We start from the raw sequence: 25330 nt of genomic DNA on the forward strand, positions 1-25330 counted from the left end.
AATCGATGCAACTGGCTTTGCGGCACCAGATAGATGGCCAGTCTGGCGCGCGGGCATTGTTATGCCATTGGCATCTGGTCACATTGCACTAGACCCGAAATATATATTTTATTTAGCTTTTGCAATCCTTAAATTAACAATTGATCAACTAAAGTGTGCGCCACGGCCTTGCGGGCAGTGAGCACAGCACAGCACGGACCAGAACTGGACTCAATGGCTGGAGGACGCGAAATGCTCCGGTCGGAAGGCAGCAAGCATCAGAACGCCAAAGTAGAGCAACTGCAGCTGTAACTGTAACTGTTAACCCTGGGCGGGGAGCGGGGGCGGGGTGGCAGTGGTGGTAGTGGACCAGGAAGAAGAAGAGCAAGGGTCCTGGGAAAGAGGAAGAGCACATCTTGAGACCAGGAGGCAAACGAGCCAATGGAGCCACCAGCTGCACCGGTACCCTTACAGCCACTGGCAGCATCTTCCGCCTGCCTGGCAGACAGGAGTCCAGTGGATCCCATTGCAGTCAGGCTGCTGCAGCAGGAGGAGCAGGCAGAGGAAGATGACGAGGAGGAGGAAGAGGAGGACGATGATGATGATCCCAAAGATGAGGAGGCCTTCTACGAGGCGCGCAACGGCAACGAAAGTGACGAGCTGGAACAGGCCTTCCAGAGTGCCCTTACTCTGACCAACGATGTCCAGGTGAGTGTCAGCGAAGTGGAGGAACAGGAACCGCCCTTGGCATCGCGAAATCAGGACGTGGCAGAGGAGGAGGAGCAGCAGCAGCAGCTGGGCGCCTGCGCACTGTCGCAGCCCAGTGAAGCCTGTAAGTAACTTGAGACTGACGAGCGAGTTCATCCACTCATCCACTTGCTTCTCTAACAGCTCCGAAAGAAGAAATGCCCTCAGGCTCAAAGGAGCCCAGGGAACCGCGCCACCACCAGACGCTGCTTTCCACCAAATCCTGCGAGACGCCGGCCAACAATGCCACGCTCTCGCCGACCAACTCCTACAATGGCAGCATTGGCAGTGACGGCGGCAGCAGTGTGGGCGGTGGCGCCCGTCGCAAGTCCTGGACCCTGTCGCCCCAAAGCGGTGGCTCCACGCCCCTGAGCGGAGCCAAGAAGAAGACCAAGGCGGGTGCGCCAACCACAACACTGTCCAATGCTAATGGAGACGGTTTTAATCTGTGGGTAGCACGCGAATGCTTCGAAACAGTGCCCGCTGAAATGGTGGATACTCTGAGCATGGCTGAAGTGGACGAGGAGGTGGATGAGGAGGAGGACGAGGAGGCGGCTGCCGTGGAGAGTCTTCTGGGAGCCGCTGCTGCCCTCCAGGCCAGTGCCCATGTGCAGCGCCGTCAGCAGCAGCAGCAGAAGCAACAGCAGCAGCATCACCATCTTCGACAGCCCTCGCCACCACAGCATCGTCCGCTGGAACGCTCTTGGCCGCCGCGTGCTGTTGGTCGGGATCTGAAGCTTCAGGGCGATGTCTTTCAGTTCGACATCCTGGACACGGACGAGCGACTGGCCGAGGAGATGGCTCAGGGCAGTGGAAGCTCGAACAATTCACCCCTGGCCACGCCGCCTGTGCGCTTTAAGCCGCTGCTGAAGAAAAAGATCGGACCCGATAGCTACATCAACACAATTAGCACACAAAAGGTGCCGGTCCACCAGAGCTATGAGTTCCCCACCTTCCCAAGTTCCTCGGCAGTTGGATCGTCGTCTTCGTCGCCGAATAGTCTGCAATTTCCGTATCTGCGCCAGCACCGTCCGCTCACCCGTGCCCTTTCCAATGGCAAGGCCAGTTCATCGGAGGAGCAAGCCTCGCCACGCCTTCTGCTCTCTCCAAAACGTCCGCGAAGTCCTCCTTCGGGCTGTTCCACGCGCAGTGCCTCTCCATTGGATATCAGCCTGAGTCCAGAGCAGCACTCGCCCACCAGAGGCAGAGGAGTGGGTGGAGCTCTGCAGGATGTGGTGCCGCCCGGAACTCCAACATTCCATGGTCAGCGACCGCAGCAGCGGCTGCTCAAACGTGTAGGCGGCGGAGCAGGAGCTGGTGTTACGGGAGGAGCAACCGGATCGCCATTGGTATGTCCACCAACACCTACTCACCATGCCCGGCGGCATGCCCGCCTCCAAGCCGTCACTGCCAATTCCAGCCTCGCCAGCGGAGGGGCGATCCCCTCGGATCCTCCAGCCGTCTCTAGTCAATTGGATTACATCTATCTGCAAGATGGTGGCCAGGAGCAGGGTCAGGAGCAGCCAGACGAAGTTGTGCACATAAGCAGCACCCGCCTGCCCTCCATTCCAGAACGCAGTGCAGCCGCAGCAGCGGCGGCGGCAGCAGCAGCAGCTGGAGCCGCTCTCATGGAACCCGGATCGGGTACGGTATCCGGGTCTAGTGGAGCTGGAGCCGCTGGAGAACCACCATTGCCACCCGCTTGGGAGGCGCGTATGGACAGCCACGGACGCATCTTCTACATCGATCACACAACGCGAACAACCTCCTGGCAACGACCAGGAGCGGCGCCAAGTGGAGGACCAGCAGGCAGAGAACAACACCATCGCCAGCAGCTGGATAGGCGGTATCAAAGCATACGACGCACCATTACCAATGAGAGTAGAGCTGCGCAGCTTTACAACCTGCCAACCTCTGCGAATAGTAATGCCAATTCCACAGCTCCAGTCCCTCCTCCGCCCGCCACGGCTATACATCCAGCCATCCTGATGCTCTGCCGCGCGGATTTCTACTCTCTGCTGCACACCAACGAAGCTGCATTGGCCATCTACAATCGCAATGCCGCACTGAAGCACATGGTCATGCGCATCCGACGCGATCCGCAGTGCTTCCAGCGGTATCAGTACAACAAGGATCTGGTGGCGCTAGTTAATACATTCGCCCAGATGAGCAGGGAACTGCCCTCGTGCTGGGAGACCAAGCTGGATCAATCGGGCAAGCAGTTCTTTATTGACCACCAGCACCGTCGCACCTCGTTCATGGATCCTCGTCTGCCCGTGGAGTGTCCTCGTGTGGTGCGCCATCGCCAACAGCATCCGCAGCAACAGTCCGGTGTGGGCTACTACTATCCGGATCTGGTGGATGGCAACTGCCTGTCCGCCACCAGTGGGCATATAAACGCCAGTCCAGCATCTTCGGTGTCCGGTGTGCCGCCCTTGCCTCCGCCGAGGCCCTCATCGTCGTCCTCTTCGTCCAGAAGTAACCATGGACATGGCCACAACTGCACCACAACGGCAGCCATCTCCTGTGCCCTCAACGCCGATCGTTCCGCGTATGGTGCCGCTGGAATGGCCGGCGGGGGCGCCACTGCAGCCGGGTACGAAGATGTGCCCATCGCCTACAACGAAAAGGTGCGTTTCGCGTTCGGTCTTCAAATATAAAAGCTTGAACTTTCCATTGATTACACATCTTTGTTTCCAGGTTATTGCCTTCCTGCGCCAGCCGAACATCCTGGAGATCCTGCGAGAGCGCCAGGGCCAGCACACAATGTCCCGCCAGCTGCGTGAGAAAATCAATATACTGCGGGTGGAGGGTGTTCCCGCTCTCGAGAGATTGGGCCATGACCTACAACTGACCATTTTGCTGAGGTGAGTGACCTGATTGCAATAGAAATAGTTACTTAACATGACTATGGACCGTACCGGAGATTATAGATCGTGTGTACCGTCTATATCCAATTGTTGTTCTTTTGCTAAGTGTAATACTCGAATTGTTCCGCCAGCCAGACAGGTGGAGGTGAGCCCTCGGAACTGGCGAGGTGCTAATGAACCCACTGCCATATAGTCCCGCTCACATGACGCACCGGTGGCCGTCAGCCAATGGCTCCACCTGCACTTGACGAAGGTTCCACACCAGGCCAGGCCGAATCCATCTGGCCTGAAAGTGCATTGCTGCGTCATTTTCTTGGCTCGAATTAGTTTTGGTTTTGGCTTCGGCTTTGATTTGTAGCTGCTGGCTGGTTCGGTTGGCTTCAATCGATTTTGGCGGCGGTCCTGGTTGAGTGCGCCGCATATGAGTGCTGCTAGTGGGTTTAATTGTTTTTGAAAATCGTGTCGAAGGTCGCTGGCTAATTTTCCAAAACGCCAAACGCGTCCAACAATGCAAGCGGACTAGCCACCTACCAACGGCAAGGCAAGGCTAGCACTTCGCCATCGCCATCGTCTTGGCTTCTAATCCCATTGCTTATTGTCTAATTGACCGTGTTTCTGCGAGACATAACACAACGAAATCAATGTACATTTGCCACAAAAATTGAGGAACTGCACTGCAGCACGTCAATCCGCATGCACATTGCGCTGACCTTAATCTTAATCCCAATCTCGGCGGCAGCAAAATGGAAATCGATGTCGAGAGATTAAGTCGCCCCGCCACTCATTCTCCCAAACTGCGCTGTCGATTACTCCGCCATGCTGGCCACCAACCATTCTGATTCCCATTCCGATTGAGCCATTTGATTGCATTTCAATTAGCCAAATTGTCGCGCTTCATTGGCAAACGAGTCGTGGGAGTTTTTACAATGCAAACGTATTTATTCGACTGGGTATACTATGCACATCTGGTTTGGTTGATAAACTTGAAAGAATTTGGAAGAATCCTGCGAAACTTTGACGCATGATTTAGATCTTTTAATAGGTTGAATTATAGGCCTTTCTGGAAATCAAGGCTACCAAGGCCAAAAAGTTATAACTTAGCTAACCATAATTTGATTGTATATTTTTTCACCTAAATTAAATCCACTTGAAACAAGGAAATCGTTCAATAGAACTTTTGGCAAAGAAAGAGTCAAGAAATAAGTAAGTTTGATTAATTGCCGTTTTGTTCGTTAGTTCAACACGTTTGTTAAAACGAAACGAATAAGTTAATTTGTAGGTTCATTTAAAGCATATTGTATTGCGCAGAGTGACACCCGTACGATCTTGTTAGCGAAAGTATTTACACAATCTTGGAAATTAAGAGTGCACAACTCCGCTTCCGAGCGGGCTGAGATCGGTATCCGCCGCAGCCTCAGACAATCTGGACTTGGCCATTAGTCATCCAAGTGGCGATGAGACAACACCCCGCCGCCCAGTGCAATTAATATGCCCACCAAGAGTCTACAAATACACGCGTTTACTTATCTACACATTTCGACAGTTGGCTAAATGCCTAAATGCTTTTGCCGGTGAATTATAAATAGCTGAGTGGCTTTAAAATATATATGTACATACATATATCGCGTATATATTTATTGAGCGATCTTGGGGCATTCCGATTTCGCAGCAGCCACGCCTCCCTTTCGGTGGCAGGGCAACGCCCTAAAGCTTTAGCAGCAGCTGCCCCATAAATTCCGCAGCCGCCCCACTAATCCGCTAATTCCCCGCGCCCGGTTCACAATTTAACCCAATTCCAAATCAAGCATAATTTATAGCACATAGCATATAGCAACTCCAATTTTGAATTTCGAGTCCCGTCCGATCCTAAGTTTTTTTTCCCAGTTCTTCATTTTTCCAGCGGGGGTGTGGCCGTGTGTCGTCATCGTCATCAGCAAGTTGTACTACCTCATAATCATTATCATTATCATCGGCACCCTCGCAGAGTTGAACTTCATCGTTCGCTGTCGTCGAGGCATTGACAAGTTTGCAGTTGGTCTCTTGGGTGCTCTTCCTGGGGGTATATCTAGTTTTCCTAGGGAAATAGATGGACGCTATTGTATAAAGAATTTGCCATACGTTCTTTAGACACCAAAAAAAAGTAGTATAGTTTTAGAAACGTGGATTACCCAAAAGTAGTTCAAATAGATGTCGGCCGATTGAGCAGGTCAAGAACTGCTTGAATTTATAGATATATATATATTTTCAGCAGGGTATTGGCATATTCATCTACTATTTTTGGAAGCAGGAAGTTGGCGGCGGAGTTGGCCTAACTGCTGTTTGCCGTTTAAATTTGACCCGTAGAAGGGAACATTCGCTTTTTTCTCAATTGTTTGCTGCTCGTTTACAGTTCATTGGGCTTTTGGGCGGCTGCGCTTGCGTGCAGTTCGATTGGGACATGGGATGATCGAGGCATTGAGGCATTCAAGCAGTGGAGCATTGAGGCGGTGGAACATGGAAACATGGCAACGTTGGGGCAGGCGGCAGTCATGGAGACACCCAAACAGTGGCCGGCGTCTGTTTGCGGTTTGTTGTGGCTGGCTTCCGTTTTGGGGCGTGCTAAAGGGCGTGGCATATGAATGTTAGCTCCAGTTGAAAACGGAGTGTGGAAGTGGAAGTGGGAGTGGTTGTCGCGGTGGAGTGATGAGCGGGCAATTATAACCATGACCAACGCCACACACTCACCCATCCACATGCCATGGATTGCGATGGGAATGGGAATGGGCATGGGTATGGGTAATGCAATGGGGATGGGGCTGTCGTCGATCGTTTGAAGTGCACTCCTCGTGGGGGTGACTCAATCGCAGTCCCAAACCTAAATACAATACCCGAACCCAAAACGAAGCCGTAGTCATGCCGGCAACAGCTGACTGCCGGTACAGTGGAGCAGAGTTTTCGGATTTTAGAAGAATTCTAATATAAACGAGATCTTTTGTTTGTAACTAGGAAGTTATAGTAATCAAGGAGGTCTAAAGATATAGTTTCTTAGGTTAAAAATAGGTACTTATTTCGTTACCAATCAAGCACATAACTTTCGAATATTGAATTATACATTATTATGTATACATACATTATTATATTATATTATACATACATTATATATTATATATATACATTATTATTATGTCTAAAGACAACCAGTTTGTAACATATTTTATCCTTTGGGAATATCATAAGTTTGGAACATACTTTCACTAGATATTAGAAGTTCTCTTTAGTTCCATCACTTTCAGTCCCCCAAGTCGAGTTCTCAATAATCCCTGTCCACTTATAAGCAAATTCCTGATCTGCAACCCCACTCGTGACCACTGTGCGTCGGCGGATTCTGCTGGCTCATCGGCGGCGTCGTTTGGAGCAGCGCTGCACCGTCCCGAGCGACGCCGCCTTGCACGGCGAACGGCAAAGAGCTGAAAACAGAACTCCAGCGGTACGCGGCGATACGAAAAGCCGATCGAAAACAAAACCAGCGAGTAATTAAATAATTTCCTTTGCCGCTTAAATTGAATCGAAACGAAATTCATACTTATCGGCTGGGCGGCTAGACAAACGCCAGCATTCTGCATTCGTCGGTCATTCGGGTAGCAGCTATATGCTATTAGCTATTAGCTATATGCTGTATATAGGAATCGACAAGGAATATATCCGAATCCACCCTGTTTTGGGAAGCTTTGCTTTGTGAAACTATTTCATTATTGTTTATCGTTGACTCCGCCGGCTTCGTTCCGTTCGTTTGGACGCTGCTGCCGCTTCAACCGTTCCAACCGCTACTACCGCTTCTGTCGCATCTGTTGCGACTTCGTTCCGTTCGTCGGATAGTGAGCTTCTATCACCAGAAGCATTTCAACAGCCGGAGCGTGAGCACACAGTCTATCGTTTATGTGCTTTTTGTTTTTGTTTATCCGCTTGATAACCGATACCACCCGATACGCAACCGTTTCGAGCCTTTTTTTTTGCCGTATCGGTTAGCGGAATATTCTAACGGCACGGAGTGATCTCAGTGATGGTTAACTATTTGGTGCTCAAGACTTGGGACGCACAACAAAATGGGCTTTCTATCGAAGGCTGCCTACATCGTGTGGGCTGTGTAAGTAGATCAATCGCTAACCGAACCTCGTAATCTTAGTAACCAGTAAATCCCCACGGCAAGGGCTAAGTTACCACCTTTACTCATCGATTGGCGGTGAAGTACCCTTCGATTACCAATCAATCAGTTTCGGGTACTTTTTCTTGGTCAATCATTAGGCTTTAAATATTTAAAGGAAATAGAATAAAAATATAGAAAATGAACAGAAAGGATATCGTTATCAAGATTTGTAGAAAGACTATTAGTTACATTATTTTATAGATATTTTAATGGTTAAGCTTCCTTTTCACCATATTTCATTTTTTTACCATTTTAAAAAGAGAGTGATTTAAGCTCCTCACCTAACTGATTAATGTCTAAACTCAAGCACTATTTTGCTATTTCGCAACATTCTATATCTTGTTTTTGAGTCATCCCAAGAAGTGTTTACTCATCTCATCCAGTGACCAGTCTCCCGTTTCCCATGCACTTTCCGCAAAAAGCGCTCGAAAGTGCAGCGCATGCAAAACGAGATCACATCCTGTCCCCCAGTTGCATCCGATTTTGTTTACCATTCCGCCCCGCCGGCCCGGCACTTATCCTATCCGTGGCATAGAGATCTCCGATTGCAATCGCCGGCTCCCATTCCATTCCCACGTTACAGCATTACGATCTGGATGCCACTCCGGTTCCCTTCGTTTGCAGGAATGCTGCGGAATGCCAAGTAAACAGTTAGCACAAATTATGAGTAATTTATTGTTGGGGTATGTGGGAACCCATTGCTTCTACTATGCCGAGTGTCCAATTGCAGAGATCCATGTTATGCGAGACGGAAAACCTCAAGGATATGCGCGCCACTCAAGTGGTTTGTTTATATTACCCAATTGATTGGTGGTTGATCGGTTGGGCACTTTGTTTATAGCTTATCTGGCGTAGATTTTACCAACTGCCAGGTTGGTCAATCGTCGAGTGTTGTAATTTCAATTATTTCGGATTAGATTTCAAGTGTCCCAAAGTTTTTTTTGAGAATGCTCGCTATAAATCTTTTGTTAAGGACTATAAGATGCGGACTTTTTTTATTCCTGGGACAAAATATAACAATCCTCAAATTATATACATATCAACCCCAAAAACTCATCCAATAATCAGCCGAAAAAGAAAAAACACAAATGGGTTAAGGCTCCATTATCGCCAGCAGTCTTATCAGCTTATGAGTGGTATCGGTGGCCCCCTTCCTTTTGCCCCCACCCAATGCACCAGGTGCTGCAGCTTGGGTACGAAGTGAACTGGAAATCCAAATCAGTTGGCCGTTTGTTTAAGTTCGACTGTGAATCGTTTTACCCATTCCAAAGTTTTTTGTTGTGACTCGATATCCGCAGTTTGTGATTAATTTTTTTTTTCGGTGCTCGGTTCTATGTGGATTTAGTGCGCTGCTAATTGAGAATCCATTTCGGATTTACAAGCCTTCAAATGGATATATTTTCCAAGTTACTCCAAGCCTTCCACAACAGGGCAAAGTGAGTGAGTCGCCAGAGATTCTGGTTTCTTGCGCTAACCTATGTAAATATTTGCTTTATTCCAACTGACTACTGATGGATCCATCGACCAGCATAAAAGCACTTCCCCTTCATATCATATTTCATATGAGTTCGCGGCAATTCCGAATATTTAGCGAATAATTTCCTATGTTGTCGCCTGGCATAATGTGGGTGAAGTGAAGTGAGAGTGTGGTGCATTCGTAAATTGGTTATTAAATATGCATAAGACATAAGTCTGCTGGATGATAGTGGAGTGGAAAGTGAAGAGGGAACTGTAGTTCCCTTCCCGCATAAACCGAATTATTTTTGCCAAAGTGGGGGATTTTCAAACGAACGACCCATACAATTTAGCTTATTTTATATATATATATATGTATATTATATAGATTATATTCAATTCTATTTACATTATATCCAATAGAGTAATGATATTGTAAAGATTCTCAAAGCCAAAGAAAGTTATTCTTTAGATAATGACTTTATCAAAGGCAATCCCTCAGCATTTCCGCACTTTTGTTGACTTTCTTTGGAAACCAAGTCAACGACCGACTGTCTGAAGCGATTGCATTAAGTGTTTATAAATATTACTACGTACCAGCCACGCCCCCTAGACCAAAACGCCCACATATGTACATAGGCATATACGCATATCGCATCGCTCGGTGGCACATCGCACAATGGCATTTGTGTGATTCTTTGTTGGGCGCGATTGGGTGTCACTTTTGTTTTGCGTTTAATTTAAATTTTAATATGCGTTAATTGCCGCTTCCTGTTGTTCCAATAATTTTGCAAGAATTTTAATCAATTTGAAAGTAATTTGACACGGCATGTGTACAGTACAGCCCCGTTAATTGATCCGTTTCCATTTCCATCTGCGCAAAAGTGCCAAAAAGTATTGCTAATGAGCCCAGTTTCAATTGGGGAATTAGTCACTTCCGAGCGGGCGATAATTGCAGCCGAAACTGTTGTCACTATCCGTTCGACCGCAGGCAATCTAAACCGATCCGATCCCCTGAAAATATATATTTATATATATTTATTTATATATGTGTATATAGCACCTAGCCGCAAGTGCGGTTGACCGCCATAATTTGCCTTATTAATTGGCCAATTTTCAATTTCAAGTTGAAGGCCGGCGGAGCAAAAGCAAAAGGCGCAACCAAATATCAATTTAAATTATGGATTAACTACTTAGAATCGGAATAGTTAATATTCGATTGGTCTAACTAACGAACTAAACAACAAAAACAAACGGGGAAGGAAAAGTGTGTTCTGGCTTTTGGGCGAAGGTCGCATTTTTGACCTAATCGATTGCATTGATTGGAAATCGAGCGATTCTTCCGCCTGGCGGTGAGAAAACTTTGACGGTCTTTTGGCCTATGCCTAGGGGCGTGGCCGTGGGCGTGGCCATCCAGGGGCGGAATAATGAATCGATCGCTCTTCAGTCGCATGTATTCAAGTCGCATATTAATGCCCATGACAAATCACTTGCCCCGCTGACCTTTTCATCTTTTCATCTGTGGTCTGATTTCATCACCGCTAAATTCGATGCAAATGGGTCGACACCAGAATCGGTTCTATATGTCGCGTCGAGTGACGTATCAGCCAGCTGCAATCGCATGATTTTTCAGCCTGAACAAGTGTTTATATACATTCATATGCGAAGCTACAAATGTTGCCATAATTATGCAGATCAATTAGTTCTTGAATTTTAATTGATTGTCATTTTATGACTTCCTTCATTGAGTTCTTAAAGATTTGACACGTCAGTATCGAAAATATAGTCTTATTGGCTTTACTCAGAGAAATTGCAATGATCTTGGATTTTCTCTCAGTTATCCCATATGCTCAAGTCCCAAGTCAAAAGCGCATTTATCTCCTTAATCCGCTATCAACCCACATTCCGTATGCGGATTGGCGTCCTTTCCGGCCTGTCGGATGTGCTATTGCTCTGCCGCGTGGGCTAATCAATTGCCGGATTAGCCATGAAGCATCAATAGCACCGCCTGGGGCCGCTGGGGCGAAAGTGACGCCACCGATAGCGGAGTGTTCTAGCCGTAGATTTATGACCAATCAGCGGAGTTAGTTAACCGCTGTGTGCGACGAGTACAACTAATTTGAATTTCTATGTTTCACACAGCCTGTTCGAGCAGGAGATCATGGGCTTTGTTCCTATTGAAGAGCGCAGTCCGCAGGGATCGCCGGTCCTGAACTCCCGGATGCCACAGCGTGCGCCGCCACCATTTCGCAGGGATTTCGAGGCCAAGCTGCGCAGTTTCTATCGAAAACTAGAGTCCAAAGGCTACGGACAAGGACCACACAAGCTTAAGTAAGAATCGCATTACCAAACTGTTGACTAAGCCATACTAATCTGCGTTATCATTTTGAAGACTACACATTCGTCGCAGCCATTTGCTGGAGGACGCCTTCCGCCGCATCATGTCCGCCAACAAGAAGGACCTGCAACGCGGCCGACTCGCCGTGCTCTGGGATACGGAGGAGGGCCTGGACTACGGCGGACCCTCACGCGAGTTCTTCTTCCTACTCTCGCGCGAGCTGTTCAATCCGTACTACGGACTGTTCGAGTACTCCGCCAACGATACGTACACCGTGCAGGTGTCGCCGTTGTCGGCCTTCGTGGATAACTGCCACGATTGGTTCCGCTTTAGTGGACGAGTTCTGGGATTGGCACTGGTACATCAGTATCTACTGGACGCTTTCTTCACGCGTCCCTTTTATAAGGCGCTGCTGCGCCTGTCCGTGGCTCTCAGTGACTTGGAGTCGCTGGACAATGAGTTCCATCAGTCGCTCCAGTGGATACGCGACAATGACATCGGCACGGGCGTGGATCTTGGACTAACGTTCTGTGTCACAGAGGAACTGCTTGGCAGTGTGGTGGACAGGGAACTGAAGCCCGGTGGCAAGAATATCATCATCAACGAGAAGAACAAAAAGGAGTACTTGGAGCGCATGATCAAGTGGCGTCTGGAGCGCGGTGTTCAGGAGCAGACCGAGTCGCTGGTGCGCGGCTTTTACGAGGTGATCGACTCGCGCCTCGTTTCCGTCTTTGATGCTCGGGAGTTGGAACTGGTTATTGCCGGCACTGCGGAAATAGACACAAACGATTGGCGCCTGAACACAGAGTATCGTTCTGGCTACCACGATAACCACCAGGTAATCGTGTGGTTCTGGCAGGTTATCGAGCGCTTCAGCAACGAGCAGCGCCTTCGTCTGCTTCAGTTTGTGACTGGCACCTCAAGCATCCCGTACGAAGGATTCTCGGCATTGCGCGGATCGACTGGCCCGAGGCGCTTCTGCATCGAGAAGTGGGGCAAGCCAAATGCACTGCCTCGTGCCCACACTTGCTTCAATCGGCTGGATCTGCCGCCCTATCCAACACCCGAACTGCTGTACGAGAAGCTGCTGCTGGCCGTCGAGGAGACCAACACGTTCGGCATTGAGTAGACACGTGATATGGAACCCACACACAAACACACACACTCATACACATACACATACACAGAACACACCCCTAAACGCTTTATTTCGATTTTAGAAGTTTTTATGACTTGCCTAAGTCTAGAAATTCGAGAGCTGTGCAGAAATCCTAGGGATTTGGAAACCAAAAGTTGGTGTTTTTAAAAAATAGCAATGAATTCTTTGTAAATTAGGTTTAAAGTTACAGTCCACTTTTTTTTAAATCTTAACCGTTATTGATTATTTTAATTTCCGATGATTATTCTTAAAAATAGCACTTGTTACGAATACATTTAGGTAATAAATCTTCGAATTTGTTAGCTATTTCTAGGCTCCTAAATGCTATTAAAATCCACTGGGATTTCTGCAAAACTCATAATTGTACTGTAGTTATTTATATACGTAGGTTACCCGCCCCCCTTCCAAAATGAACAATTTTGTAAAGCCAATACTTAAAAGCCTAGCCATAGACTACTACTTGCTACTTTAGGCATGGCATCCCACTAGTTCGTAGACAATTTGCCTTCGCCTTCGTTTGCCGTTCACTGAATGGAAGTTACCTCAAGAGCAAAACGGCTTGCCAGCGCCGCCAGTCATTAGTCCTAAGATCTACACGCCCCCGGATAACTTCTAAGCCTAAGTATCCTTCGCTTGACTCTGCCTGATTTACACACTCGAAACGATGCCAACTGCCTCTAGAGAAATTTACGACGCGTAAACGCTGCTCCAGATCCAGTTAAGCAGTTCCCAAAGAAAGAGAGCAGAGCAACTCTACGCCAATACTTAATTAGCTTATAATGTTGTTTGAGCCTAAACTCGAATTCAAACTCAAATTTGAACACACATTCTAAATAAGCGCATTGTGGATGTCAGTTATTATAACATATATAGATAAATATATATATGTATGTATATATATTTATATTTACCCCTCTCCTTTTACCCAAAAACTATGTAAATTATTTTTGAATTTACAAACCCCTTAACAACCGGCCCATGTGGATGCTTTCGTGTGCATCCCCGCCTGCCACTTGACCAACTGACTTGACTCTGGCCAGGACAGGCTGCACATGGCAGCTGCGATCGGGCTTATATATACAAAACTTGGCTGCTGTTTTGCCAACGATTACGAATTGGTCCAGTGCGTTGCTTCGGCTTTATTGGTTTTTTCGGCGCATACAATTAACGATAATATGAATTATATTTAACGAAAACACAAAATTTCCAACATAGCTAATTAATTGAATACCAAAAGCAAAAACAAATAAAAAAGAAAACAAATTTTTATGATAAGTATTTATCGAAAGCAAGAACGAAACGAAAATGTAACTAAATGGTGATTTGTTTACATGTATTTTTGGCATTAGTTAATACGGAAAGCGACGGAGATGGAGAGAGACAGAGCTAAAGGCAGTGAAAGAGACAGAGAAAGAAAGAAAACGCTTTTTGAACTACTTATTGATAAATGAAGATTGTTTTAATGAACTATTAATGTGCGTGTATTTATGAACAAATTAATTATAATTACAAATAAATAAATGTGAGCCTTTTACTTCAAAAGCAAAACCTTGATCGTATCAATTATTTATAAAATGGATATATATATTCGACGGGCTTCCACCATAACTTGGCTAAAAATGGTCATATATATGTAAGAATAACGATCCCTATTCCTTTTTGAAGAATTTAGGAAAATTAACTTTTTGGTCAATTTTCGGATTTTTTGTAAGGGGTAACATCATCAAAATTTGCAAAAAATGGCGAAAAAATAGAATTTTCATTTTTGAACACAGTTTGATTGGAAATTTAATTACGAGCTCAACGAGGTATAACATTTCATATTCAGGCTATTATTTTTAAAGTTGTTGCAAGAAAACGGATTATTTGATGTACGAAATTTGGAAACACGGCTCTTGCCAAAAACTTGATATTTACAAACGGAATTTTCGTCATAACTTCGCTGAAAATTGTCATATAGACGAAAGAATAACTGTTTTGGACAGCTAATTTCCATTGCAAACTATCCCTATCACTTTTTAAAGAATTTAGGAAAATTAATTTTTGGGTCAATTTTCGAATTTTTGGATATCAAAATTTGCAAAAAATGGCCAAAAAATAGAATTTCCATTTGTGGATACAGTTCGATGGGGAATTTTAATACGAGCACAACGAGATAGGGCATTCCATATTTAAACAATTATTTTTAAAGTTGAGGCAAAAAAACGGATTATTTAATGACCGAAATTCGGAAAAACGGCTTTTGTCGAAAACTTGATATTTACAATCGGAATTTTCATCATAACTTCGCTAAAAATAGTCATATATATGTAAGAGTAACTGTTTTGAACAGCTAATTGCCAGTGCTAACAATCCCTATCACTTTTTGAAGAATTTAGGAAAATCAATTTTTGGGTCAATTTTCGCAAGAGCGGGGCATCATACACAGCTTCTCGGATGACCGGGATCCTTCGAGGGGATTCCGTGCCTTGGTGCGCGTAATGCCAAATTGCGATGAGAAGATCTCGCTGAACGGATCATCGCGTTATGTCTATAGCAAATTCAACAACGCTGGCGGTTATCAAAACGATTTGGACTGCCAAATAGTATTTCGGGTGAATCCTGATCAGCAGATAAGCGTGGAGTTTAGTAATTTCCATGTCCAAGACTCGGACGGATGCCGCAGTGATTATGTGGAGTTGCGCGATGGTGGCGGAACCTTTGCCGACATCATCGGGCGTTTTTGTGGCCAGAATCAACCGCCCACTTTGAGATCCACCAGGCATACGCTCTACATGCGCTTTGTCACCGATAATGAGGTGACGGATACGGGTTTCCAGGTGACCATCAATGCTATTCCCCGACTATGCGGCAGTTCAGAGATTACGTTGAGTGCGGATGGCACAACGGAGGTCACCATTAATTCTCCGGCAAGGACGCCAGGTGGCAATTACCCCAATGGAGTGTCGTGCTTCTGGAAAATTAAGGGCGATTCCCTGCTGAGGGTGCAGTTCATCAACTTTGATCTCCACGGACCGAATCAAAATGGTAGCTGCGTGGATGACTATTTGAAAATCTACAATAGTGAGGTGAATTGAACAAGTCTTGTTTAATTTGTATCTTTAATTTAAATTATCTCATATTTTCCCCTATCCAGGATGCACCACTGTTGGAGCAGGGATTGGGTACCGATCTGGTATTCAATGGCCAGACCTCCAGACAGAACGGTCTCGGCTTTGCCACGGAGCATGTGTACTGCGGCAATGTGAAGCCGGACATCTATTATGGCCAGTCCAGCGAGGTGTATCTGAAGTTCCGGTCAAAGTGGTTGGAGCAGCGTGGCGGATTCCAGTTGCAGGTCGCCCTGAACTCCAACCGAGAGCGCCACTACGATGGACTGCAGGGCAGAGTGCATTTATCACAGTCGGCCGATTGCAACATCATTATCCGGGCACCACCTAATTACACCTTAAGTTTGTACTACACCGAGTTGATATTCGGCACCTATGACTGCGAAATGGAGAATTTGGAGGTGTTCGACAGGACGAATCGATCGCTGCAGCGCGTCTGCTCCTTTGTGGACATGGGCAAGAGTCTGTTCAGCAATGCAAATGAACTGCGGCTGCAGATGAAGACTGGCTCGTTCTTGACCTCGCTGGATCTCACCTATCTGGCCAGTCCGGTGGAGAAGGGTCCTGGTTGCGGTGGTCAGTTCTACAACACTGAGGGCATCTTCTCCAATCCCTTCTATCCGAACAATGTGCGCAATAACTCCGAGTGTCAGTGGATCGTCCGCGTGCCGAGCAACAACGTTGTATTCCTTACATTTGAAGGTGAGTTGGAACCAATTGTACAACGATGGCATTTAATAATTATCCGTTCCTCGTTTAGTCTTCAATCTGGGCTCCAAGACCACCTGTCACACGGACTACCTGCAAATCCTGGAGCAGGACGGAACCGGCGAAGAGCGCGAAATGAGACGCTTCTGTGGCGAGGACAATCCAAAGTACTACAAGAGCCAGCGCAGCCAGGTGCTCGTCCGCTTCCACAAGACCGTCAACTACGACGGTATCGGTTGGGTGATCCGCTTTGCCGGTGTCTACTCCGACCATCAGATACCCAGATACCTGTTGAGCGGTTCCTAACCGCCTCTCCTCTTCAGCCGCCATCGGTATTAGGAAGCTTGAAATCAAATTCCTAAAATTAAATCATTTTTATTGCAATAAATACATCTAAGTAAGGACAACTTCTCACCTTTAAAGATCAAGATGTCTATAATTCTGTCAAGATTAGTTCAGATTTTAGGTTTTAATCAACCGACAATAAAAGTGTTCAGCCCTAAACGAATAACGATCCCTATCATTTTTTAAAGATTTATGGAAATTAATTTTTGGGTAATTTTTCGCATATTTTGTGGGGATAACTTCAAAATTTGCAATGTTCTGACAAAAAACTGATTATTTTGTTCACTTAAAAGACATAGGATGATAATTTCCAAACCAAAAAAACAACACCAAACAAAAGCAGTGCAGAAAATGCTAATTTGGTATAACGGCATCGTTGGCCCGGCATTACTGCCATTATCGGTTTTCCCCGGTTTTCGATTGGGAATACATAGGATGATAATTTCCAAACCAAAAAAAGAAAACCAAACGATATCACTGCAAAAAATGCTAATTTGTAATAACGGCATTGTTGGCACGGCATCGCTGGCATTACTGCCACTCTCCGACGCCGATTTTGTTCATCGCGCGCCTGAAATGATACAAATTAATAATCTCCATAATATGAATTTTCAATTAAAAAATGAATGCGTACCTGTACTGCCACTCTCCGACGCCGATTTTGTTCATCGCGCGCCTGAAATGATACAAATTAATAATCTCCATAATATGAATTTTCAATTAAAAAATGAATACGTACCTGTTCGCGGTAGATATTTTTCTCTTGTGTAGTTAAAAGATTCCAAGAATCCCTAGCTCTTTGTGCGATTACACTTTGATTTTTAAGTTCTTGATGTTCCTTACGGAATGTAGCTACATATTGGAAAAACGGATTTACTGAATGCATTTTTTTTTTGTTTAGATAGATTATTTTAGATTATTTTATCAAATTGATGTGTCTTACAGCTGTCCCAAGTAACGAATGGGGTTCGAAAAACCGAATTGATAGCTGTATACGTGTACGGCAAACCCCACGCCAACTAGATGGAATAAAGTTAGATTTGATCAAAACGACGCCGGCGGATTCGCATCCTGGGAAACATCCTTCTGTTAGGTGGGTACGCCCCCATGTTTTCCTTTGCCGGTGGCGGTGTGGTAAGTTCATCATATTAAATTAAATATTAATATTCAGCTTATTTAAATTTCTAGCCGCCGCGCTAATTAACTCGGTGTGGCTAAGAAATTTTGGTCGAATCGTATCGACGTGTTGTACACTTTATATGGTCGGAGACTAAGTTACATCATTTTCAACGAATCTAGTATACCCTTTTACTCTACGAGTAACGTGCTTAACTAGGTGTTGTGACCTTGGACAAAATGGGTGTTGGTTGAAGTGATCTGTAATCCTTGCACTTCAGATTCTACTTTTTGGTTTTGTTGGTGTCCAGCCCCATTGATACTGCTAGAGCAGTATGTTTTCTTGATAAAACAGCATCTGCTTTGCTTATAATTTCATGGTTTTATTACCATTTTTTGGAAGCGCTTATGTCATGATGGCGATACTGGTATTGATGTTGGGCACGAAGGCGTTGCAGCCGTCGACTACCTCTTGGTAGCATTGACGTAGCAGGAGGAGGTGTTGAAGGGCAGGGCGGCGCCCTGCTTGATCATCGTGTTCATGCGGCGGACAAGAGACATGGTGGCGCAGAAGGCCTTCAGGGGGCAACGCATGACGCTCGACAAGGTATAACATTCCAAATTCAGGCTTTTATTTTTATAGTTAAGGCAAAAAAACCGATTATTTAATGTACGAAATTTGGAAACACGGCTTTTGCCGTGTAAGAATTTTAAATAATGTGATGTGTCTTACAACTGTGCCAAGTAACGAATGGGGTTCGAAAAACCGAATTGCTAGCTGTATACGTGTACGGCAAGCCCCACGCCAACTAGATGGAATAAAGTTAGATTTGATCAAAACGACGCCGGCGAATTCGCATCCTGAAAGAATAACTGTTTTGAGCAGCTAATAACCAATACTTACGACTCCTATCACTTTTGGACGGATTTTGGGAAATTCATTTTTGGGTCAATTTTTTCATTTTTTGTAAGGGGTAACATCATCAAAATTGGCAAAAAATGGCGAAAAAATAGAATTTTCATTTTTGAACACAGTTTGATTGGAAATTTAATTACGAACTCAACGAGATATAACATTCCTTATTCAGGCTATTATTTTTAAAGTTGTGGCAAAAAAACGGATTATTTGATGTACGAAATTCGAAAGAACGGCTTTTGCCAAAAACTTGATATTTACAAACGGAATTTTCGACATAACTTCGCTGAAAATTGTCATATAGATGTAAGAATCTGTTTTGAGCAGTTAATTCAGTGCTAACTGCACATACAAAAATAGAGTTCCCATTTTTGAACATAGTTTGATTGGAAATTTAACTTTATTTTTAAGCTACCAGGCTACTACTACCAAGCTACTACCCAAAAGGTCATTCCAAAAGGTCACGATCCATTGGTAGTTTGTCCTGGAAAAAATGATAATCACCACTAAATTAAACAAAAAGCATTCCGTTTTCCATACATTTTATACACAATTTTCATTTGTTACGTTTTATTTGCTTTTTTTTTAAACTGCAAAATGCATTTTGCTTTTACATCAAGTTGTATTTTGGTTTCTCGATTCTCCTTATGAAATGATAACACATACTTATATGTCCTTAAATATTATGCGACCATTTCTCTAGACTAAGATCTCCATGTTTCGGGTGTGGATCGTGGACTGGTTTGCCGGACGGGCGTCCTGCCGCGTGTATGTACAGTGTCTCCCTGTGGTTTTGAGCTGGATTGGGTGGAGATTAGTGGATTGGTGGAGGCTAGTGGTCTTCCGGTCGGTTAGTGGTGGCTTATCCAAGTGCGACAAATGCGAGTATTCAATATTCAATATGCGGGGAGTAGGTGTTAGTGGATAGATTTAGTCAAGAGTTGGTTAAGGGTGGGCTGGATCGATCGATCAATCATCTGGTAAATGGTTTTTTGTTGTTGTTTTTAAGTTTTGATTTTAGGTGCATGTTGTGCGCTGCAAAGCTTTCTGAAAGCAATCGTGACACATGCAACATTTTGCGTACTCATACTAAGTAATTTTCTTTACACTTCGTTTGAACGGAAAACAAAGGCTTGTGACTCTAGCTAATTTTACATTACACTTGAAGAAATTTTGCTAATTTTCATACATGTGTTATTACATATAGATATATATGTATATATGTATATATATATATATATAATTTGTTTTTTTGTTTTTAAATAAATTCTTTCCTTCACTCCGAGCCTGGAGACTACAAAAAATATTTATAGTTATCTGCGCGGCATTATTTTGCGTCTTCCCAATTTTGGATTGGTTTTGGATTATATGCAGTATGATCCGAGTGTCAAGCGTTATAAAAATAGAGCATCCATCGATCTGATCTGGGAGGTGAGTAGTATTCATCATGCAATCTGGTAAGGTTTTTTTTTTTGCTTTTTGTTCTTTGTTTCTCTAGGAAAAGGCCTTTGAAAGAATTGAAAATGGTTCTGTTCTGTTCTGTTCTGTGATTAAATAGTATAGGGAGTGTATGACTTCAGTGGTCTGGTCTGACTGACTGACTGACTGACTGGCTGTGCGAGGAGAGTCTGTGGCTCCAATTTCGACTTGCATCTTTCATTCGGGTTTGATCACAGCTTTTACAATTCTAATGATATATACGTGTGAGTGGTAGAGTGTGTATGGGTTGTGTGTTTGGAGCACGGTGCGGGCAACTCTTAAGTTAGCACCAAAAATACTATATATATCGTAGGTATTATATTTACATGCATACAAACATGATGAGACAAAAAAACGTATTTATCTTTCTTATTTTTTTTTAGCAGATGTGTTGCAGTATGTGCACTTAATTTGTTTTATATGTAAATATTTATAATACTTTCGCAAAGATGCACGAAGAAAATGCATTCTGACCGACATTACATACACATAGTTGTTACACTTAAGATTTCGTTTATGTTTTCATTTTACTTCTGTTTACTTCTTTTTCTGTTTACTTCTGTTCGAGAAAGCTGCCATTCTTGACTTGATTCATAATTGAATATAGATCTCCTTGTTATTTTAAAAAAGTAATACAAAATATGTCTGGTTTTCCTTCATTTATTTTCTTTACGATTATTATTCCGTTTTAGATTCGCTTGGCATATATGAAAAATGTAGGTAAGAAGGCATGTTAGATATATGTTTCTTAATCATTTCTCTTTAATACTCGCTTTCTGCGCTTTTCAACTATTCACGTCTAGTTGGTAAAATAATTTTTAGTAAAATTCACTACGACTTCCTGCTCGATACACTTAATTACGCTCTATGTATAAATATTAGAAAAAAAGGGTAAAAAACAAAACAAAATGACACATTTAACAGCTTAGGGGGGCGAAGAGAGCTTTGTGGGTGGGGGTGTTCGGGCATCAGATTCGGTCACATCTGGAGGAGATGCGGCCAGGAGACTGGGCTGGCGAAGATGAATCTCTCTTGTTCATTTTGGTCTATTTTCGTATGCAACAACATTGAACAGTGCTTAAATCTGATTTCTTCTGGTATTTTTATAATCGTTATACATATTCCATATTCCTATATGCGGTACGTAGATCTAGGCATATGCTATAAATTTTATGTAACTAGTTGGCTGATGCGCCGCTGATGCTGCCGCTCCTGCTGCTCCATCTTCAGCTGCTTAGTTGCGTTTAGGAAATTCGCAGCCCGCTGCATCTGATTACACGGTTGAGATGGGGGAAAACGCACAAAATTTGTCCGCTCCGCCTCGGGTCCGTCTACGATTTTGACAGTCCGCCGGACGGTTTGTTTGGTTTGCTCGCCACGAGTGGCCTCTAGTCCCGCTCTTCCTGGTCGTCGTCCTTATCCTCATCCTCATCTTTTATGCCTTCGTTGTACTCCGTACTTTATCGGACTCTAGTTAACTTTGTCATGGTTAAACACTCTTCGCTGTTAATTTCGGTTTTTTTTTTTGCTTTTGTTTAGCCTTTTGTTTGTTTTGCTAATGCTGCTGGTTTTGTTTTTGTTTCTTTATTTTTAGCTATTTGTTTTTCATTTACTTTAAATTTAATTTAAATAATGTTTATATATAGATGTTTTTGCTATACAACTATAGCTTGGTGTGTAATAGTATTTAAAAAAAAATAATAGATTAACGTAAATTGTTTACTCTACTCTCTACAACATCATCTCCCTCGTCCGTGTCTCGGAATCTATCTATGCTTCCGATCGTTTCTCTCGTATCATATATACCATATTATATCATATCAGGACGAGCATCTAGTCGAAGAAAGTTACAACTCCAATGGTAAAACATAAAATTATTCTGTATACAAGTTGTTTCCTCGTCCCTTTTCCGGTCCAAGGACTGTGTTGATAGTATTAGCCTACTCCGAGTCCGGTTCGCGCTCATCGAAGCCAGCCAGATCGACCGTCTGTAGCATTCCACGCGAATATGCGTATTCGATGAGGGCCAGGTGACAGAACACGTACTGATCGGGCATCTGAATGGAGTAGGCTCGCTGCGACCGGATCTTCTCAACGGTGCCACGAATGTCCGCCGTGCCCACGTCCTCCAGGCGCGATATGCAAATGTCCAGGGTTATGAATGTACCTGTGCAGAGTTCTTAATAGTCAGTAAATCTGACGTGGATTGTCTACAATGTTGGCGACTCACCTGTGCGTCCAATGCCTGCACTGCAGTGCACCACAATGGGCGGTCCACGGGGATGACCCGCCCAGGTGTCGCCCAGTCCTTGGACGAGCTGCGCCTGCTTCTCACGCACCTTCTGCAGGAAGTTCAGCATGGCCATGGCCGAGCTGGGAACGCCATAGTCTGGCCAGCTGGTGAACTGCCAATGTGAGACATTGCGAATTTCGTCAGTCTGTTGGCAAAATTACAAGTGATTATAATATTCGCTATCGTTGCCCTATTTAGAGAGCTTCACCTTTATGTTTCTCAATTCTAACGAGGCAACCATATAGTCCTCATTGCACTCAACGCTAATTGTTCGCACATGGTAGTCGCCAAACTCTAAGGAACTTTCTTCAGTCGGCTCCCAGTACTGGCCGCATTTCACGCGTCCGCGCTCCATCACGCGCGTCGTCATCACTATTACTAAACAATGTTGTTCCCAGATCATGCGCCAAAAGTCCTGGGATGTCTTTGGTAATGGACCTGGCGGCGTGAACTCCATTAGCATACAGTTTATACATATGATTAAGTGTGTCATCATCGCTTACCTTGAGTTGAAATATAGGCATTCTTTTGTTTGTAGCCATCGACGAAATTCGCATTTATGTAATCCGACGGCTCGTCGCCGTCTTCGTGTGCCAGAACCACTCGACTGTGATCGTAGCAGAGGACGTCTGTGTAGCGATTCTTGGTCAAATTGGCCCGCATTCTGCAAGGATATGGGAACGTTTATTATCTGATATGTAGAATTAGGATTTCATTTGACCTACCTCGCATGCAGGAAGGTGCCCTCGGGCGCCCTATTCCGAATGTCCGCGTACTCCTTAATCAGACCATGGCGTCCGCGCTGCTTCACCATCTGAACAATCTGATCAATGGGCTTGGGATCGCCCTCCTGACCGGCGAGACTATCATCATCACTGAAGCCGGATGAGGCGCTGCTGGGCGGATTCTCTGACCAGAACTCGCCGCCGCCATTGGTGGTGGTGCCAGCAGCTGCTCCGGCTGCTCCAGAAGCTGTGGTGGCGTTCGTGATGGTACTATTGTTGTCCGCGGAGCCACTTGTGCTGAGCTTGAGGGGATTGGCCACTGTGGCTGCACTGCTGCTGCTGCTACTGCTGTGATTCGCCACCTGCCGGTGGCTTGGACTCAGTCCGTTGATGGTGATATTTTCGTTGGGTTCCGTCGCCGTCGTCGCTGCTGCCGTTGCTCCGCCAGCTGCCGATCCAGCTGGACCGACGCCATTGCTGACCGTCACCACGGTGGTATTGTTATCGCCCAACTGGTGGACGGCGCTGATTATCGTGGCTGCCGTTGTTGCGGCCTCGGTTTCCGTGCCATTGGTGGACACAACTGCTGATCCAGCTGCTGAACCGGATCCGGATCCACCGCCCACACCCACGATATTGGCCAGCAGCTCGTCCTCACGATTCGTCATCGATTGGCGGCAGCTGAGCAACCATGTGGCGTGATCGACCTCCAGCGTGCCACCCAAGTGAATGGGCAGCGCCTTGCGCGGCACGTGCAGCGCCAATTGAGGCACCGATACAGTGAACACTCGCTCGCGCAGCTTCTCGCGCACGAACAGACGCAGGATCTTGAAGGGTGCCTTGAACCACAGTGGCGCCGTCACGATCAGGACCTTCTTCAGACGCGCTGGATAGCCGCCCTGCAAGGATCAAAGAATGTTTTGATGATTAGAACTTGGCTCTTAAATGTGTAAAAATTTTTTTGGCAGTATAATCTCTAGTTTAAAATAAACCCAAAATGGATATTTTTTCAGAATTTCGGAATTAAATCGCTATCCTTTGAGCAATTGCTAACTAGTCCATCTCTCAATGGCCATGGTTCTCGGTATATTTTTAATTAGTTTCGTGCAATTATTATTGACTTCATTTACTAATTGACACACGAACGGCATGATTAAAAGTAAGATTAATGTACATCGAGCTGTAAGCAACCAATTAGAGGAGCATGCAGCAATTTTCCAGGAAGTTTTCAAATATATAAGTATATTGTATGTATGTATGTCGACGGAAAACCCCTCGTATTTCATTTTACTGAGAATCAATTTGTGGCAGTTGACATTTTTGCTTAATATTCAGTTTCGACCCTTGCACTTTTACCCCAAACTGGGCAGCTGAGATTTTGCATTCGGAATTGCGATTTTAGATTTTGTTAAGCTAACGCCACTGCTCCACCCCACACACACCCCCCTCCCCACCCTTGTTAATGAATGTTTCTAGTCCACCTAAAATCTGAATAGTAGCTTTTTTCCAGGAATCGTATATTGCATACTGCTGTGCATTGGACCCAAAACGAGGGTTGGCTGGATGCAAAAGTCCACGCATAGCACAGCCCAGAGATATTTGTAATTGGGCCACGTTCGTATGGGGACCCAGTTTCCAGGGAAACCTTGTGAGATAAAGCAAGTTGGAGTTCTGGCTAAAAAACTTTGCATTTATTAATTAACACGCAACCCCAATGAAATGCTCTAGTTTTAGCTAGCCATCATTACTTGCTCTGGAATACATAGAGATACGCACTTCTTGGAAAAATCGAGAAACCTTTCACGATGCTTTCAATCATTCTACACTCAATTGAATTTAAGGTGAAATGAAAGCAATTTAAAATAGTAAATATTTGATGGTTATTGGCTTATAACTTTCCTGAACCA

The 25330-nt window shown here is 44.9% G+C and overlaps 3 protein-coding genes across 8 annotated transcripts in view; 2 read left to right on the forward strand and 1 right to left on the reverse strand.

Moving 5' to 3' along the window:
- The first annotated feature begins 32 nt into the window (after positions 1 to 32).
- Positions 33 to 14279, forward strand: LOC6725552 (E3 ubiquitin-protein ligase HECW2). Of its 3 annotated transcripts, XM_016173664.3 has the most exons (5): positions 33 to 811; positions 871 to 3356; positions 3427 to 3593; positions 11377 to 11565; positions 11627 to 14279. In XM_016173664.3, exons 1-5 carry the CDS (start codon positions 421 to 423, stop codon positions 12699 to 12701), a joined length of 4308 nt encoding a protein of 1435 aa, XP_016038695.1. In that variant the 5' UTR covers positions 33 to 420; the 3' UTR covers positions 12702 to 14279. The 3 variants fall into 3 exon arrangements, with proteins under 3 accessions (XP_016038695.1, XP_016038694.1, XP_016038696.1); XM_016173663.3 differs by lacking the exons at positions 33 to 811; positions 871 to 3356; positions 3427 to 3593 and adding an exon at positions 7196 to 7719; XM_016173665.3 differs by lacking the exons at positions 33 to 811; positions 871 to 3356; positions 3427 to 3593 and adding an exon at positions 9066 to 9215.
- Positions 14280 to 15109: 830 nt separating this feature from the next.
- Positions 15110 to 17057, forward strand: LOC120285335 (cubilin homolog). Its single transcript, XM_039297326.1, has 3 exons — positions 15110 to 15799; positions 15868 to 16543; positions 16602 to 17057. The coding sequence occupies exons 1-3, from the start codon at positions 15212 to 15214 to the stop codon at positions 16853 to 16855; spliced, it is 1518 nt and encodes a 505-aa protein (XP_039153260.1). The 5' UTR covers positions 15110 to 15211; the 3' UTR covers positions 16856 to 17057.
- Positions 17058 to 19463: 2406 nt separating this feature from the next.
- Positions 19464 to 25330, reverse strand: part of LOC6725561 (tyrosine-protein phosphatase non-receptor type 9) — a 33827-nt gene continuing 27960 nt past the window's right edge. For all 4 annotated transcript variants that reach the window (XM_039297323.2, XM_039297321.2, XM_039297322.2 and 1 more), the window contains 5 exons: positions 23424 to 24322; positions 23202 to 23362; positions 22907 to 23136; positions 22636 to 22843; positions 19464 to 22572 (listed from right to left, as the gene is read on the reverse strand). In XM_039297323.2, coding sequence (XP_039153257.1) covers positions 22346 to 22572; positions 22636 to 22843; positions 22907 to 23136; positions 23202 to 23362; positions 23424 to 24322 — 1725 coding nt within the window. In that variant the 3' untranslated portion in view covers positions 19464 to 22345. The remainder of the gene's footprint in view (positions 22573 to 22635; positions 22844 to 22906; positions 23137 to 23201; positions 23363 to 23423; positions 24323 to 25330) is intronic.

This window comes from Drosophila simulans, chromosome X (assembly GCF_016746395.2).
Source record: "Drosophila simulans strain w501 chromosome X, Prin_Dsim_3.1, whole genome shotgun sequence".
Lineage (NCBI taxonomy): Eukaryota > Metazoa > Arthropoda > Insecta > Diptera > Drosophilidae > Drosophila > Drosophila simulans.